Source organism: Pseudorca crassidens, chromosome 1 (genome assembly GCF_039906515.1).
Source record: "Pseudorca crassidens isolate mPseCra1 chromosome 1, mPseCra1.hap1, whole genome shotgun sequence".
Taxonomy (NCBI): domain Eukaryota; kingdom Metazoa; phylum Chordata; class Mammalia; order Artiodactyla; family Delphinidae; genus Pseudorca; species Pseudorca crassidens.
This window is the reverse complement of record NC_090296.1, coordinates 2,348,291-2,362,286: the sequence shown is the minus strand read 5'-3', so window position 1 is coordinate 2,362,286 and position 13,996 is coordinate 2,348,291. Positions and strand designations below refer to the sequence as shown.

Genomic DNA, 13,996 nt, shown 5'->3' with positions numbered 1-13,996 from the left:
GCAATACCATCACAAGAGAACAGTCGTTTATAGAATGGTCTCCGTGGTCCAGGCCTGGTTTTGAGCTGTTTGCGTGTGATCAGTCATTTCATATGAAGCCATTGTCTTGAAGGACGCCTTTGCAGAGGTGTTGGGATGGGTAACAACCAGCCGTTTCACTGGGGCTTCTCTCGCCAGCTTGATTACTTTTGTTTGGTGACTTCTGTATTTTTACCAGTATGAACTATGCATTTGCAGGAGATGTGTGGTATTTAAAATGTTTAGATTGCCATTGTATTTTGGGGCCAAGGTGGTTCTCTTTAGAAATATGCATTGGATTTTCCACTATATATCACTGAGTAGGAGTCAGCACTTAATCTGTATATAGAAGATCACTGCTAACACTTATTCTGAAGTTTTTACCAAACTGACCTGGTTTGGTGGAAGATAACGGAAGTTTTTCTTAATATTTAATGGTTATTCTTAAGTATATCTTTATGCTAGTGTTAAAGTAATTAACGTCAGAGTTTGAATGTTTCTCCTTTGCAGGCCGTGCTGGACGAGTGTCTAAAGGATACTGTTACAGACTCATATACAAGGATTTCTGGGACAGCTCCATCCCCGACCATGTCATTCCTGAGATGTTGGTAATAAACTTTGGTCATCTTTATGACATAGTTTGTTTTTTGTAGACAGGTTTGCTGAATAGTTTAATATAATTTTGAGTGTCGTATGATTTTGATCCCAGAAAAATCACTTCTGATCAAACTCGTCTTTAATCACAGAACTGGCTTCTAGTCACTAAGCACCAGTGAGGGACTTCACACCCATGTCACGTTTCTGGCCCTGTAGGAGGACTGTCCACAGACGCTGCTGCTGTGTGTTTATTTATTTATTTATTTTGCGGTACGCGGGCCTCTCACTGCTGTGGCCTCTCCCGTTGCGGAGCACAGGCTCCAGACGCGCAGGCTTAGGGGCCATGGCTCACGGGCCCAGCCGCTCTGCTGCATGTGGGATCTTCCCGGACCGGGGCACGAACCCGTGTCCCCTGCATCGGCAGGCAGACTCTCAACCACTGCGCCACCAGGGAAGCCCTGCTGTGTGCTTTTATAGTTCATGCTGTGGAACTGGCTTCTGTCTTTCCTCTCCTGCCTCTCTCTCCTTTCTCTCCCTCTCTCCCCGCTTCCTCTCCTTTCTTTCTCACCCTTTCCCTTTTCCATCTTCCCTTCTTTATCTCTCTCTCTCCTTCTCTTCCCCCATCTCTTCATCTCCCATTTCTCTCTCTCCTTCTCCCACCCCTCTTTCTCTGTTTTCCTTTCTTCTTTTTCTCTCCTTCTCTCTCTAAAGTACTAGTCATGTGAATAGGTTAATTGATTTACTTATTTTTACTGTTTCTGAATTTAAGTTTTGTTCTTTTCAGCGTTGTCCATTAGGAAGCACAATATTGAAAGTGAAATTACTTGATCTGGGTGAACCGAGGGCTCTGCTGGCAACAGCCCTTTCTCCACCTAGCCTGAGTGACATTGAACGCACCATTCTTCTGCTAAAGGAGGTGGGACCATCTGATACTTGTTCGTGTTAGGAAAAGCTAAGATTTTTTGGGTGAATTTTAGAAGTTTCATACTGTGGATATCTTTAAGATATTTTGACAGTTGTAAATAATGAGCATTTGCTTGGAAAAGCATGTCATGACTAATTTTTGATTCCAGATTTTATATATGTTGTTCAGACCAACTTTGTTAGTTGTCTGAAGGTGAAGCTCCTAATCTCTCAGCCGCCCCCCGTGGGGGATTGCTGTTTGTTGGCGGGGCTGAGAAGCGCTGGATAGGAGATGGCAGCTGTAGAGCTCTGCTCTCCTGCCCTGGCTCTGTGAGCCTTCTCCCCGCTTCCCCTCTAGTTCTGCTCTTCACCCTCATGCTAGCCTCTCCTCTTCCTGTTGCTGGAAGCCCTGCTCTGCTCCTGTGCATTCTCTGACTCTCCTCTGACCCACGCTCTGCTCTCGCTGCGTGCAGTGCCCAGTGCCCCGGCCTGTTGGGGCTGTGGACGTTCTGCCTCGGACCCTCAAAGCTGGGGCTGCCTCTCATACCTTGGGTACCTGCTTGGGCGTCCGTAAAATACACTTAGTCAAGTTGAGGACGTCGTTTTCTGTGCACAGTCTGGACATTTTGGCTGTGAGTGACCACGCGACGTGGTGGTTGGAGGTTTGGTTTAGTGCTGTGCGCGCCATGTTCGTTAAATCTGGGACTTAAGTAGACTTTTGTGGGGGTAGCTTGAGCGTCACCTCTCAGCATTAAAAAGTAATAAAATGTGTTCTGAGTATCAAAACACGTATTAAAAAACTTTAGTGTCAATCTTTCATAAGTTGACTTAGGTATCTTTTAGAACCTTATTCACGAAAATTTGGTCGTTTCCTGTTTTAAACTCCCTGCCTTAAGGAAGAAAAGAGTGTGAATAAATCAGTGCTTGCTAATTGCACTAATTTATTTTATAAAGGTTGGAGCACTTGCGGTGAGTGGGCAGAGAGGAGATGAAAACCCCCATGATGGTGAATTGACCTTCTTAGGAAGAGTTTTAGCCCAACTTCCTGTTAATCAGCAACTTGGTAAACTCATAGTCCTCGGACATGTGTTTGGATGTCTAGACGAGTGTCTTATTATAGGTGAGTGTGGGAGCCGAGAAGCGGGAATGGGGGGTAACGTAAGGCTACTCCAACAGTCTTATCTTCTCTTTGTTTTTTCTTTTGTTAGCGGCATCTCTTTCTTTGAAGAATTTTTTTGCGATGCCTTTTAGGCAGCATCTTGATGGATATAGGTATTTAACATTCATATTTGTTTTTTTTTGTTGTTGTTGTTGTGTTTTTTTTTTTGCGGAACGCGGGCCTCTCACTGTTGTGGCCTCTCCCGTTGCGGAGCACAGGCTCCGGACGCGCAGGCCTAGCGGCCATGGCTCACGGGCCCAGCTGCTCTGCGGCATGTGGGATCTTCTTGGACCAGGGCACGAACCCGTGTCCCCTGCATCGGCAGGCGGACTCTCAACCACTGCGCCACCAGGGGAGCCCCAACATTCATATTTTTAAAAGTCACTGTGTTTTAGTGGTGTCAAGTGACACTGTTCGTTGTCTGTTTATAGGAACAAAGTGGATTTCTGTGGCAACAGTAAGAGTGACTGTGCTGCACTTGTTGAAGCGTTCAGGGTAAGTTTTCCCAGCGTGAGCTGTGAAGGCGGCTGCCACCGCTTGTCAGCACATGCCGTCTCTACCAGAAGGACTGTGAGGGTTGCCGATGTCCATTAGTAAGCAAAGTGTGTTGGGAGATGGGGACTTCCCTGGCGGTCCAGTGGTTAGGACTGCATGCTTCCACTGCAGGGGGCGCAGGTGCCATCCCTGGTCAGGGAGCTGAGATCCTGTAAGCCTTGCGGCACAGACAAAAAAAAAAATTGTGTTGGGAGAAGTAGGTGAGGGTGGGAGTCCAATTCTAGAAGTAGATTGGAAAAATTAAATTTGTAAATTTTCTGTGGTCAGAATGTGTTGAAATTGGACTTACTTTATTCGCTAACCGAATTTTTTTATTTTGAAACTCTGGATCATTTGTTTTTAGGCTTGGCAGACTTGCAGACAAAGAGGAGAGCTGCGGCATCCGAAGGTCGGTGAGCTGTTTCTTTGTGGATGGCTGCCCGTGTCGTGGAAGCTTCCCGAGCCTTCTCTAGCTCAGCCTCAGCGCTGTGTGTGAACCGGCAGTGTTCAGCCTGAGCGGAGGTCACTGTGGACGGTTCTTAGGGCCCGCAGTCCAGGGCAGCTCCTGGGCTCACCTTCAGCTGTAGTCACTTCCCAGAGGCAGCCATGCTGCCTGTCGCCCACCCCTGGGCAGTAGTGACCCTTCCTGTGTCAGGAGCCTCTTAGCTGCCAGTACTAAATACCTGTGGGATGTGCCTCGGCGTGTTGGCTCAGAACTAAGAAACCCGAAGCTTTTCGTTCTGCTGTTTTCAGCAAAGTTTTAGATAATGGGCTTGAAAAAACCAACCTGTTAGCCTTCATTTTTTGGGGTGGGCGTGGTTGCGTGTTGTTCTTCTTCTAAACTGACTAGGTTCTAAAGATTGTTGATAGGTGTGTGTGTTTAAATTTGCCATGCCTGGATGTAGCCTTAAAATAACTACGGGAGTTACTCGTGAAAGTCACCTTTTACAGAGTCAGCCATGTTATTTTTCTTGTTGGTGTATCTTCTTTTTGGTGTATACTTTTAGCTGAGATATATGGATTACAGTAGCCAAATTAGCTCTAATTTGTTACGTTAATATTGAATATTATCCTTTTATGTATTTAAAGGATGAACTTGACTGGGGACGGTTAAATTACATTCAGATCAAGAGAATTAGAGAGGTAAGTTATAAATTCTTTGAATGTAAAGATGACTTATCAAATGTTTATCAAGTACCAGCAGTACCCAGGGTAGCAGAGAGTATTCCAAGAAGTACATCCTCGTTTCCAGCTTTGGTGGAATTTATGTGTTCCATTCACGGTTACAGTTGACTACAGCTGAAGGACACAGATTAAGGTCAGCAAAGGTAAGAGGCGGGTGGGGAGGAGCCAGGAGAGACAGAGACCAGGTGCCAGCTTGCAGCCGTCCTCTCCCAGTGGAGTCTTCTGGGCAGCATGATGTGTGACAACCCACGTGAAGTACTGCAAGCCAGGGAGGCTGTCCCGAGCCTTGGCGTCCAAGGTTTTATTGAGGGTTCGTTACATAAGTGTGGGGTGCCCACATGGCTGACCTTAACTTCCTTAGTTTTTAGCCCCTCCAGAGGTTACTGATACTGTATGTCCCCACCATACAGAAGTCGCATTGCTACCATGAACTGTTTGTTGTGTCCAAGGCCTCAGGTAAACAAAGTCACTCTTACAAGGCAGGATATTCCAAGGGCCTGGAGGTGACCTGCCAGGAGCCAAACCTTTCTTTGGAATGTCCAGGGTGTGGACAACCTGGCCTGCTGATTTAATCCTTTACTGCACAGTTTGCAAGACAATCTGTCTTTTTTGTTTGTTTGTTTGTTTTTGAATCTGTTTTATTTTTATTTTCAGAGAACTTACTCTTGGTTTGATTTGTCAGTTTTACTGTGCACGTGTTTTGAGGGAAGGGGAAAGGTGGAGGATTTCAAAGGATTTTTAATTTTTTCCATTAATTTAGTTTTTCTGTGTCTCTTGGTTTACGTTTTTAGTCTTACTGAGATGAGAATTTAATTTCTTAATACTTTCAATCTTTCTAATTAAAGGTATTTAAAGCTGTGAATTTTCTTATGAGCACAGTTTGGGGCACATCTCATTGATTTGTGACATGTAGGGATCTCATTGTTTTCCCTGTCTGTAACTTATTTTAGTGTTCGTTTCCTCCTTGATTCAGAGTTTTTAGAAGAATATTTGAGTTTACAGGTAGAAAGAAATATTTTTAGGTATCTTGTTTTTTGTTAATATTTTTGTTTTTATTGCATTTTGATCAGAGAAAGTGACTTGCATAATTTTTAGTTGATTTTTAATTAGAGAAGTTGTATGTATCAATACTACAGCCTTACAGAAGATTTTTTTTAATAAAATTATTTTTTATTTATTTATTTTTGTCTGCATTGGGTCTTTGTTGCTGCACGCAGGCTTTCTCTAGTTGCGGTGAGCGGGGGCTACTCTTCTTTGAGGTGGCTTCTCTCGTTGCAGAGCTTGGGCTCTAGGTGCGCGGGCTCAGTAGTTGTGGCACACGGGCTCTAGAGCGCAGGCTCAGTAGATGTGGCGCACGGGCTTAGTTGCTCCGTGGCATGTGGAATCTTCCCAGACCAGGGCTCGAACCCGCGTCTCCTGCGATGGCAGGGAGCTTCTTAATCACTGCACCACCAGGGAAGTCCCCTCTTAGCTTGTGTTTAATCACAAAAGAAGTATACGTTTATGGCAGAGGTTTCGGAAGTGTTTAAAGGACTTAGAGCAAAGGCTGTGATCATAGTCTCCTGCTCCTCTGACACCTGTAGATGACTGTGTTTGTGCATTTGCAGTGGTTTCCTGTGTGTGCTTATAAACTGGGATCATGAAGCATATACAGCTTTGTATCCTGGTCTTTTCTGTTAATATTGTATTGAGCATCCTTTCCATTCTTTATTAATTAATCTTTAATAAGATGGTTCTTTAAATGAGTTTTTAGATTTTTTCATTTATTTTTTTGGCTGCATTGGGTCTTCGTTGCAGTGCGCGGGCTTCTCATTGCGGTGGCTTCTCTTGTTGCGGAGCACAGGCTCTAGAGCATGCGGGCTTCCGTAGATGTGGTGCGTGGGCTCAGTAGTTGCTGCTTGCAGGCTCAGTAGTTGTGGCACACGGGCTTAGTTGCTCCACAGCATGTGGGATCTTCCCAGACCAGGGCTTGAACCCGTGTCCCCTGCACTGGCAGGTGGATTCTTAACCACTGTGCTACCAGGGAAGTCCTGATAATATGGTTCTTAATAGCTGCAGTGTTTCATCCCATAGACATACTCATGCTTTCCCCATTATGTACTACTTTTCTAGTGCATTCGCTATTCTGAATAATATAATCACTTGGAGACATCATCTCCCAATGTGTTTTTCTCAGGTGGCTGAATTATATGAAGAATTGAAGACTAGAATCTCACAGTTCAACATGTATGTTGATTCCCGGCGGCCTGTCATGGACCAAGAGTATACATATAAGCAGCGATTCATCCTGCAGGTACTCTGGAGTTTCCTGGATGTCTCTTCCTGGTTCTTTCTGCTTATTAGGTCTTGTGGTTTTGACAGTGCTTATTTCCTCCTTTTTTTTTTTTAATGATTTGGAAAGCTTACAGTTATTAATTAGAAATCTGACGGCTTTTTAAAAATTTTATTTAATTAATTAATTTTTGGCTGCGTTGGGTCTTCGTTGCTGCACGCTGGCTTTCTCTAGTTGTGGTGAGTGGGGGCTACACTTCGTTGCGGTGCGCGGGCTTCTCATTGCAGTGGCTCCTCTTGTTGCGGAGCACGGGCTCTAGGCGCACGGGCTTCAGTAGTTGTGGCTCATGGGCTCAGTATTTGTGGCTTGCAGGCTCTAGAGTGCAGCCTCAGTAGTTGTGGCACACGGGCTTAGTTGTGCTCCACGGCATGTGTGATCTTCCCGGACCAGGGCTCGAACCGGTGTCCCCTGCATTGGCAGGTGGATTCTCAACCACTGCACCAGCAGGGAAGCCCTAGTTCCCCTTTCTGATACAAATCATGCCTCACAGGAGATTTTAGGTCCATAGTGTTAATACTGTGTTTGGGCACCAAGAAAAACTCTGGTCTTATACCTAGTTTAGGTTTTCCATGTCACTGAGTTGATGATCCAGACCCATTTTTAATCTCTGGAGTAGTGTTTCTAAAGACTGCTAGATGTTATTACTGCTTCTGGAGAGATCCTTTTGTTTTGGCTTTTAAGGAAGTATAAATGCTCTTAACATTATTATGTGGTTCTTCCCTTGCACTGAAAAATTATTTTAACTTTGGAGGCCATGATCAAATTAGCTTGTTGGATGGAACCATCTAGGCATTGTGTAGAGGGAAGTGTGTCCTAGAAAGGTGGCCAGTGCTTCTGATGTAGGGGCTCAGAGGAGGAGTACCTCTTGTATGTGTCAGTGTGTTGGCTGACGCATACAGAATTGGGTTCTAGGTGGATCCTGTAAACTAGGGGATGCTGGGAAATGGAGTGTTTCTCTGGATGTAAAATTACTAGAAGTTTAGGAGAGACTCTTCCATGGGTGTATGTTTCATATAGTATATTTTTATTGAAGAAGGAACTCCTCGCAGCATGCTTTTAGAAGTGAATATTCGATGCAAGCCTGCTGCTCTAAATCTAAGTGTCTTAATTGTAATTTTATCTAAACATTTGGGAAAGGGCCTGACCCATACAAGTAAGTATATCAGGGAAAATGTAGAAAAAGTTGGCTAACCCCCGGGGCTCTGTGTGTACAATCAGTTGTATCCTTGTTCAACTCACCACTGTTTTCTAAACCTCATTCTGAAAAGTACTCAGGCTCCTTGGAGGAAAGACCATGCAGAAAGTGTTTTGGTTATGGGGAGGTAACCAGAATTGTGACTTTCTGCTTGATTGGTTTAAAGGTCCAGTGGTTTTTTTTGTTTTTTAACATTAAGCTCATCTTTTATATTGTAGATGATATTCTGGGATGAGATTAGTATATTGGTGAGATAAAGTGATAAAATAATGCTGTTACTTCATGAAAATAAGTTTCTCTTCCAGGTTGTATTGGCAGGTGCTTTTTATCCAAATTACTTTACTTTTGGGCACCCCGACGAAGAGATGGCAGTGAGGGAGCTGGCGGGCAAAGACCCAAAGACAACCATTGTGGTAGGTGGAGAGATAGGCAGCCTTCTCTGGGGTGGAGGCCGGGTGCTCAGTTTTCAGATGAGCTTCATTCCAATGTGGCGAACACGGAACATTTTATTTCCCCACTTGCCTCTATATTTTTATAAGTACTAAGTGGATTTTTTTCCCCTAAAGTGAATTTCATGGCTTGTCTGGCCTTTTCACATGCATCCACTAGTTTCTCAGTCTCGCTTCCTGTTTTGCAGACCTAGCCTTAAAAAAGAAAGCCTAAAAAAAAAAAAAAAAGGAAGCCTTGCAGAGTTAGGTATTCATGGCTAACCTTGACTGCTCATGTCCCATTTTGAAGGATTTAAGATACTTCTCCATAAATTTAAGAACATTTAGTTAATTGACAACTTCATTTTACACAAAGTAAAGAGTTATATGGTTGGCACCTTTGTACTGTGATTTAAACTCTGATCCCCATTCATGCTTAATAGAATCGCCTAGAGAGTGTTTATTTTGAAATTCAGATTTGAGGCCCCATGGCACAGAATCTGAACTAGAAAGTGTGGCCTGGAAATCGGTGTTTAACATGAGCTTTGGGCAAATCTGATGGTCAGTCCCAGGCACTGACTATCAGATCAACATTTGTGGACCCTTTGTTTAAACCTGAGTACAGGATCACTTCAGGGTAGGCAACTGGAATAAAGCATTTGGCAATCGGGCTTTTAGCGGACCCTGGGTTCCATTACCGGCCTATATCTAATAAAAAGGGGGTATAGAGCACGTGGCAGAGTTCCTGGCCTAAAGTAAACATGCCATCATTGCCAGCTCTTACTCCTCTTGTTGTTTCCATCACACTGTTACTGAAGAAGTAAGAGTTCACAAGGGAGAGGGTCTCTGCAGAGCACTGGAGAGGAGCTGGTGCTCACACTGGGGACGAGAGGCAGCTGAGATGCAGTTTGTACCTGGGGCGGGTTTTACCTGAAGGGGCAGTCATTAGATCCTTTTTGCTCTCGAGGAGGTGTGGCTGGGCCTCTGCTCGTACTGACCATCATGGTGGACCGAGCCCTTCTGGTTGGCTTCCTCTCACGCCTTGGTGGTGCTCCCTCCTGACCTGTGCACCAGGGGCGGGGACCCCACAGCACATTTCCTCAGACGTGGGCTGTGCTTGCCTCCTTCAGCCTGTTCACCTTGCCAGCCAGGCAGCGTGTTCACCTTGCACTCTGGGGGCCAAAAGGTTACCTGCTGTGTGGTTATAAAAACTAAGTGTGGCTAGTGTTTACAGTAGCGCTTATCATCTGAGAGGGCCTTTGTCGAGTGCTTTTTACTCATTCTTCTCTGAGCTTCACATTGGCTCTCTGAGTCGAGGACTTATTGTCCCCCTTAATTAGTGATGTGGCTGTTGGGTCCTAGGGTGGCTCCATAACTTTCTGCCTGCAGAACCCTGACAAGCCAGGACTTGAGCTTAGACCTGAGTCCCCAGCCCCTGCTTTTCAGCCACCCACTGCCTCTCACGGAGCTGTGCTGGGCTCTGAGATAAGCAGGTCACGGGGCAGGGGACTCCCAGTTTCGCGCCGGAGCTCGGAACACAGATTGCCCTGATGGGAGGGAGAAAGCACTCGGACAGGGAGGGGTTGCTGCAGCTCCTTTCCTGTTAGTGCAGCCTGCGGGGCGAGGACGCACCCCCTCCTCCACCAAGTGGTGCATTTCCCTTTAACATTTAAGTTCCTGCTGTTGCCTATATAGAAATACTATGTTTAAAAAGATGTATTTAGTCAGCTTGGTTATTTTAAGGTAAAAATGAAAAGTCTTAACTTTTCTGTATCAGACTTTTGGAGTCTTTTAACAGGGGAAGAATTAGCCTTTGTTTAACATGTATTATTAAAACTTATTATAATTTAGAAGTCATTAGTCCTTAAATACCCTGCTGTCGGGTCTACGTCTTGTGCTTAAAGACAGCGTGCTCTGCTTTTGTGAACATTATGACTGTGAGCTCTGTGTTTGCTCCTGTTAATGCAGTGTGGTGTTTTACAGCTGAAGCACGTTCCTCCCTATGGATTTCTCTACTATAAACAACTGCAGTCTCTCTTTAGACAGTGCGGCCAAGTCAGATCCATCGTGTTTGATGGTGCAAAGTAAGTAGTGTATTTTTGTAATCCACCGCAATTACGAAAGAACCGCGAGATTTTATGTTTACAGGGGCTGATTCTTTCAACTTGGGAGCGTGTGGAATGGGTCGTCAGACGGGCTGCTGAGGACACAGCTCTTAAAGCACAGCTGTGGTTTATCTTGTTGTCAGGAGCAGTTTATCTTCTCTTTCAACCACGTTCCTCCTAAAGGACGTCTGGTGCCGAGAAGGTTCAGTAGCGTGATGAGGTTCAGGGCTGGCGTGATGAGGTTCAGGGTTGGCGCTCTGGAAGTGCCCTGCACTTGGGTGTGTCCATCTCAGATTTCACAGTAAGTTGCCAGCCGCCAGAGATGCCTGCAGGAGAGTTTATCTGCTTATAGTTATTTAGAACTTAGATGTTCTGAATATTTTTGGATGACAAATATTGCAAAACTCAGTTACATTTGGCCTATTTTAATTGCAGATAAGGAGTAAGTGGTGTGTTTTGGAGTATCACTTTGAGTTTTCATTTCCAAGAGAGAATGCTTATGCACAGAAAAGGCTATTAGGGTTTTTTAATTGATTTTTAATTTTTAAAATTGGGGGCTTCCCTGGTGGCGCAGTGGTTGAGAGTCTGCCTGCCGATGGAGGGGACGCGGGTTCGTGCCCCGGTTCGGGAAGATCCCACATGCTGCGGAGTGGCTGCGCCCGTGAGCCATGGTTGCTGAGCCTGCGCGTCCGGAGCCTGTGCTCCGCAACGGGAGAGGCCACAACAGTGAGAGGCCCGCGTACCGCAAAAAAAAAAAAGAAAAAAAAAAAAATTGGAAAAAATTTTCTCGTGTCCTACACATTTTATTAATTTACAGAGTTTTGTAAATCTAGTAAATAAGAAATACGTTTAGTTTTTCTTTGATTAATGTCCAATAACTCAAGTTGAGCATATTCATTCTGCTTAAATTTTGGATTAATTGCCTCGCACATTTTAAGTTCCATTCCTGTGATTAACATATTGATTTTCTTTGTGCGCATGTAAATGCCTCACGTGGCAAGTATGTAACCCTAATAAGTAAAGTCTTTCTAGGTGCTTCTAACAACTGTTACGGATTTAATTAAACGTACAGTGTCTCAAGTTTTCTTAAATATTCTTATATAAATTAGCAGTCAAATTCTTAATCACATATACAAAATTACTTACTTAAAAATTGGATCCTCGTAGCTACACCATCTTTCTTGAATATGGAAAGTCCATCTGCCTTGCTGAGCCTGCAGCTCTGCGTGCGTGGGTGCTCTCCGTGCTGATTTGGATGGTGCAGTCTGGGCTCTCGCTAAGCTTGCAGCAGCCTCTTTCGTTAATCCTCACTGCTGGATTGCATTTGGTGTTCATTTCTTCTTCTTTCTGTCAGGGTTATCTATATAGGTATTCTAATTATATTTTATTCGATTCCTCATAGATTTCTGGTGTTCAGTCATAATACCAATGTCATACTAATTACTTGGGGATGTAACAGTGTTCTTCTGGTGATACCAGTCCTGTGCATCAAATGTTAAAGGCAGAGAATGACATAAAATAGTTGCTGAGTCAAGACTGTCCTCCCCCTTGGGATCCAGCAGGGCCTGCTGTGTGCAGGACCAAGGGCCCTGGAGCACAGGCCGTACGTGGGCGCACGTTTCCTCCTGTGAGACATTTTCAAATTAGTGGTCGGCATGGAGAGTAAAATCAGTTCCACAGATGTTTGCCCATCGTGAAGTGTCCTGGGAGAGGCCTGGGGGGTTGGAAGAAGATATCGTATCTGAGGCTCGGAGTAGGAGCAGTGACATTCACCTGGGCCTTCCTCTGGAGGAGTTGGAGGGGCCTGGAGGGGAGGCAGCCCTGGCAGGTGGGGCAGGAGCCCAGTGTGAGCAGAGCTGTGGTTTGGGAAGGCGTAGGGTGTGTGCCAGGTGCAGCCAGAGCCCTCTTGCCGGGAGCTGGTTTTGTGTCAGATTGAGTCTGAAGAGTGGGCGTCAGGCGCTGTCTTTCAGATGGTATTTGTAGCCAGCTGACGAGTATGAACGCCAGTAGTGGGTATTTAGAGAGCCCTGGGTGTTCTGACTAGAACTGTGTTTTGTAGAACTTAATTGGGGAGTGATGAAGAGGAGACGAAGCCGTCCAGCATAAACTTGGCAGTCGTCCAAGCCGAGGTCGTCCAAGGAGGCAGCGGATGGGAGGGAAGAGCTCTTGGATTCGGCTGTTGATGGCCCGTGGAGGACCAAGATGAGATAGGAGCCAACGAGGGCCAGGACTTCAGCCGGAGGGAGTGGACAGGAGGGCAGGGCTGGGGGCTGAGGGGGGCGTGGGGAATGTCGCGGGTTTGGCTCTCGCCACGTGTTGAGTTGAAAATACTCAGGGAAGACGAGAGTCTTGGAAATGTGCTCTAGAGTATTTGAAAGAAATTATTTCTAAGGAGAGACTTGGGCTCCTTCTAGAGAAAGATGGCAGAAATGGGAGTGAATAAAGGGAGCTGAGGACAGGAGGAGACTGCACGTGCTCACTTGTGAGCTCACCCAGGGTCGGTGGAGGAGGCTTGAAAGGGAGCCGAGGGCAGGGGGACAGTGCAGTGGAGACAGGAGGCTGCAGAGAGGCCGGAGGACGGGACGGGATGGGACGCGACAGGCTGCTCTTCATCAGCTCAGGGTCCTTCCAGGTCACCCCAAATCACACATTTCCATGACCATAGTTGAAGCAGTCATAAGTCTATTTTTCTGAGTATGATGTTTTGCTCCGGGAGGTGTTGACATGCATATACAAACAAATGTAAACTTGAAGACTTTTTCCTTTTTACCAGGAAGTGTCTGGCAGGCACCCTTACTGCACGTTTTTTTTTTTTTTAATTAATTTATTTTTTGGCTGCGTTGGGTCTTCGTTGCTGCGCGCGGACTTTCTCTAGTTGCAGCGAGCGCGGGCTACTCTTCGTTGAGGTGTGTGGGCTTCCCATTGCCGTGGCCTCTCCTGTTGCGGAGCATGGGCTCTAGGTGCGTGGGTTTCAGTAGTTGTGGCACGCGGGCTCAGTAGTTGTGGCTCACGGGCTCTAGAGCGCAGGCTCAGTAGTTGTGGTGCACGGGCTTAGTTGCTCCGCGGCATGTGGAATCTTCCCGGACCAGGGCTCAAACCCATGTCCCCTGCATTGGCAGGCAGATTCTTAACCACTGAGCCACCAGGAAAGTCCCCTTACTGCATGTTTGATTCTTATTCCCCCAGAGGGAGGAATGTGATAATAGGACACTGCGATGTGGTTGGGTCGTAAGGTGGGGCATGCCTCAACATTACTGGGTGATAAACTGGATGGTTTTTTGGAGGGAGATCAGAAAGATCACTGAACTACTCAGTTGTGTGCTTTTCTCTGTCTGATTTTTATTTTACAATAAAATAGAAGAAAACAAAAACCTGAATCTGTCACTTTGTTCTAATGATGAGAATTAAGATTTCTTAGCCGAAAATTCCTTTTGAACTTAATCTTTATTCTGCATTATACTGAGTAATACATGAGGATGATACTTGGTTTTAATTTAATGGTATGTCATTGTAACTTTTATTTCTCTTAAGTGAATAATT

General features: G+C 45.5%; 1 protein-coding gene across 2 annotated transcripts in view; it reads left to right on the top strand.

The window, feature by feature from the left end:
* TDRD9 (tudor domain containing 9) overlaps window positions 1-13,996 on the top strand; it is a 107,249-nt gene that overhangs the window by 66,576 nt on the left and 26,677 nt on the right. For both annotated transcript variants that reach the window (XM_067732488.1, XM_067732578.1), the window contains exons 17-26: window positions 529-626; window positions 1,400-1,531; window positions 2,473-2,638; window positions 2,727-2,790; window positions 3,109-3,172; window positions 3,576-3,620; window positions 4,301-4,354; window positions 6,573-6,689; window positions 8,229-8,336; window positions 10,335-10,435. In XM_067732488.1, coding sequence (XP_067588589.1) covers window positions 529-626; window positions 1,400-1,531; window positions 2,473-2,638; window positions 2,727-2,790; window positions 3,109-3,172; window positions 3,576-3,620; window positions 4,301-4,354; window positions 6,573-6,689; window positions 8,229-8,336; window positions 10,335-10,435 — 949 coding nt within the window. The remainder of the gene's footprint in view (window positions 1-528; window positions 627-1,399; window positions 1,532-2,472; window positions 2,639-2,726; window positions 2,791-3,108; window positions 3,173-3,575; window positions 3,621-4,300; window positions 4,355-6,572; window positions 6,690-8,228; window positions 8,337-10,334; window positions 10,436-13,996) is intronic.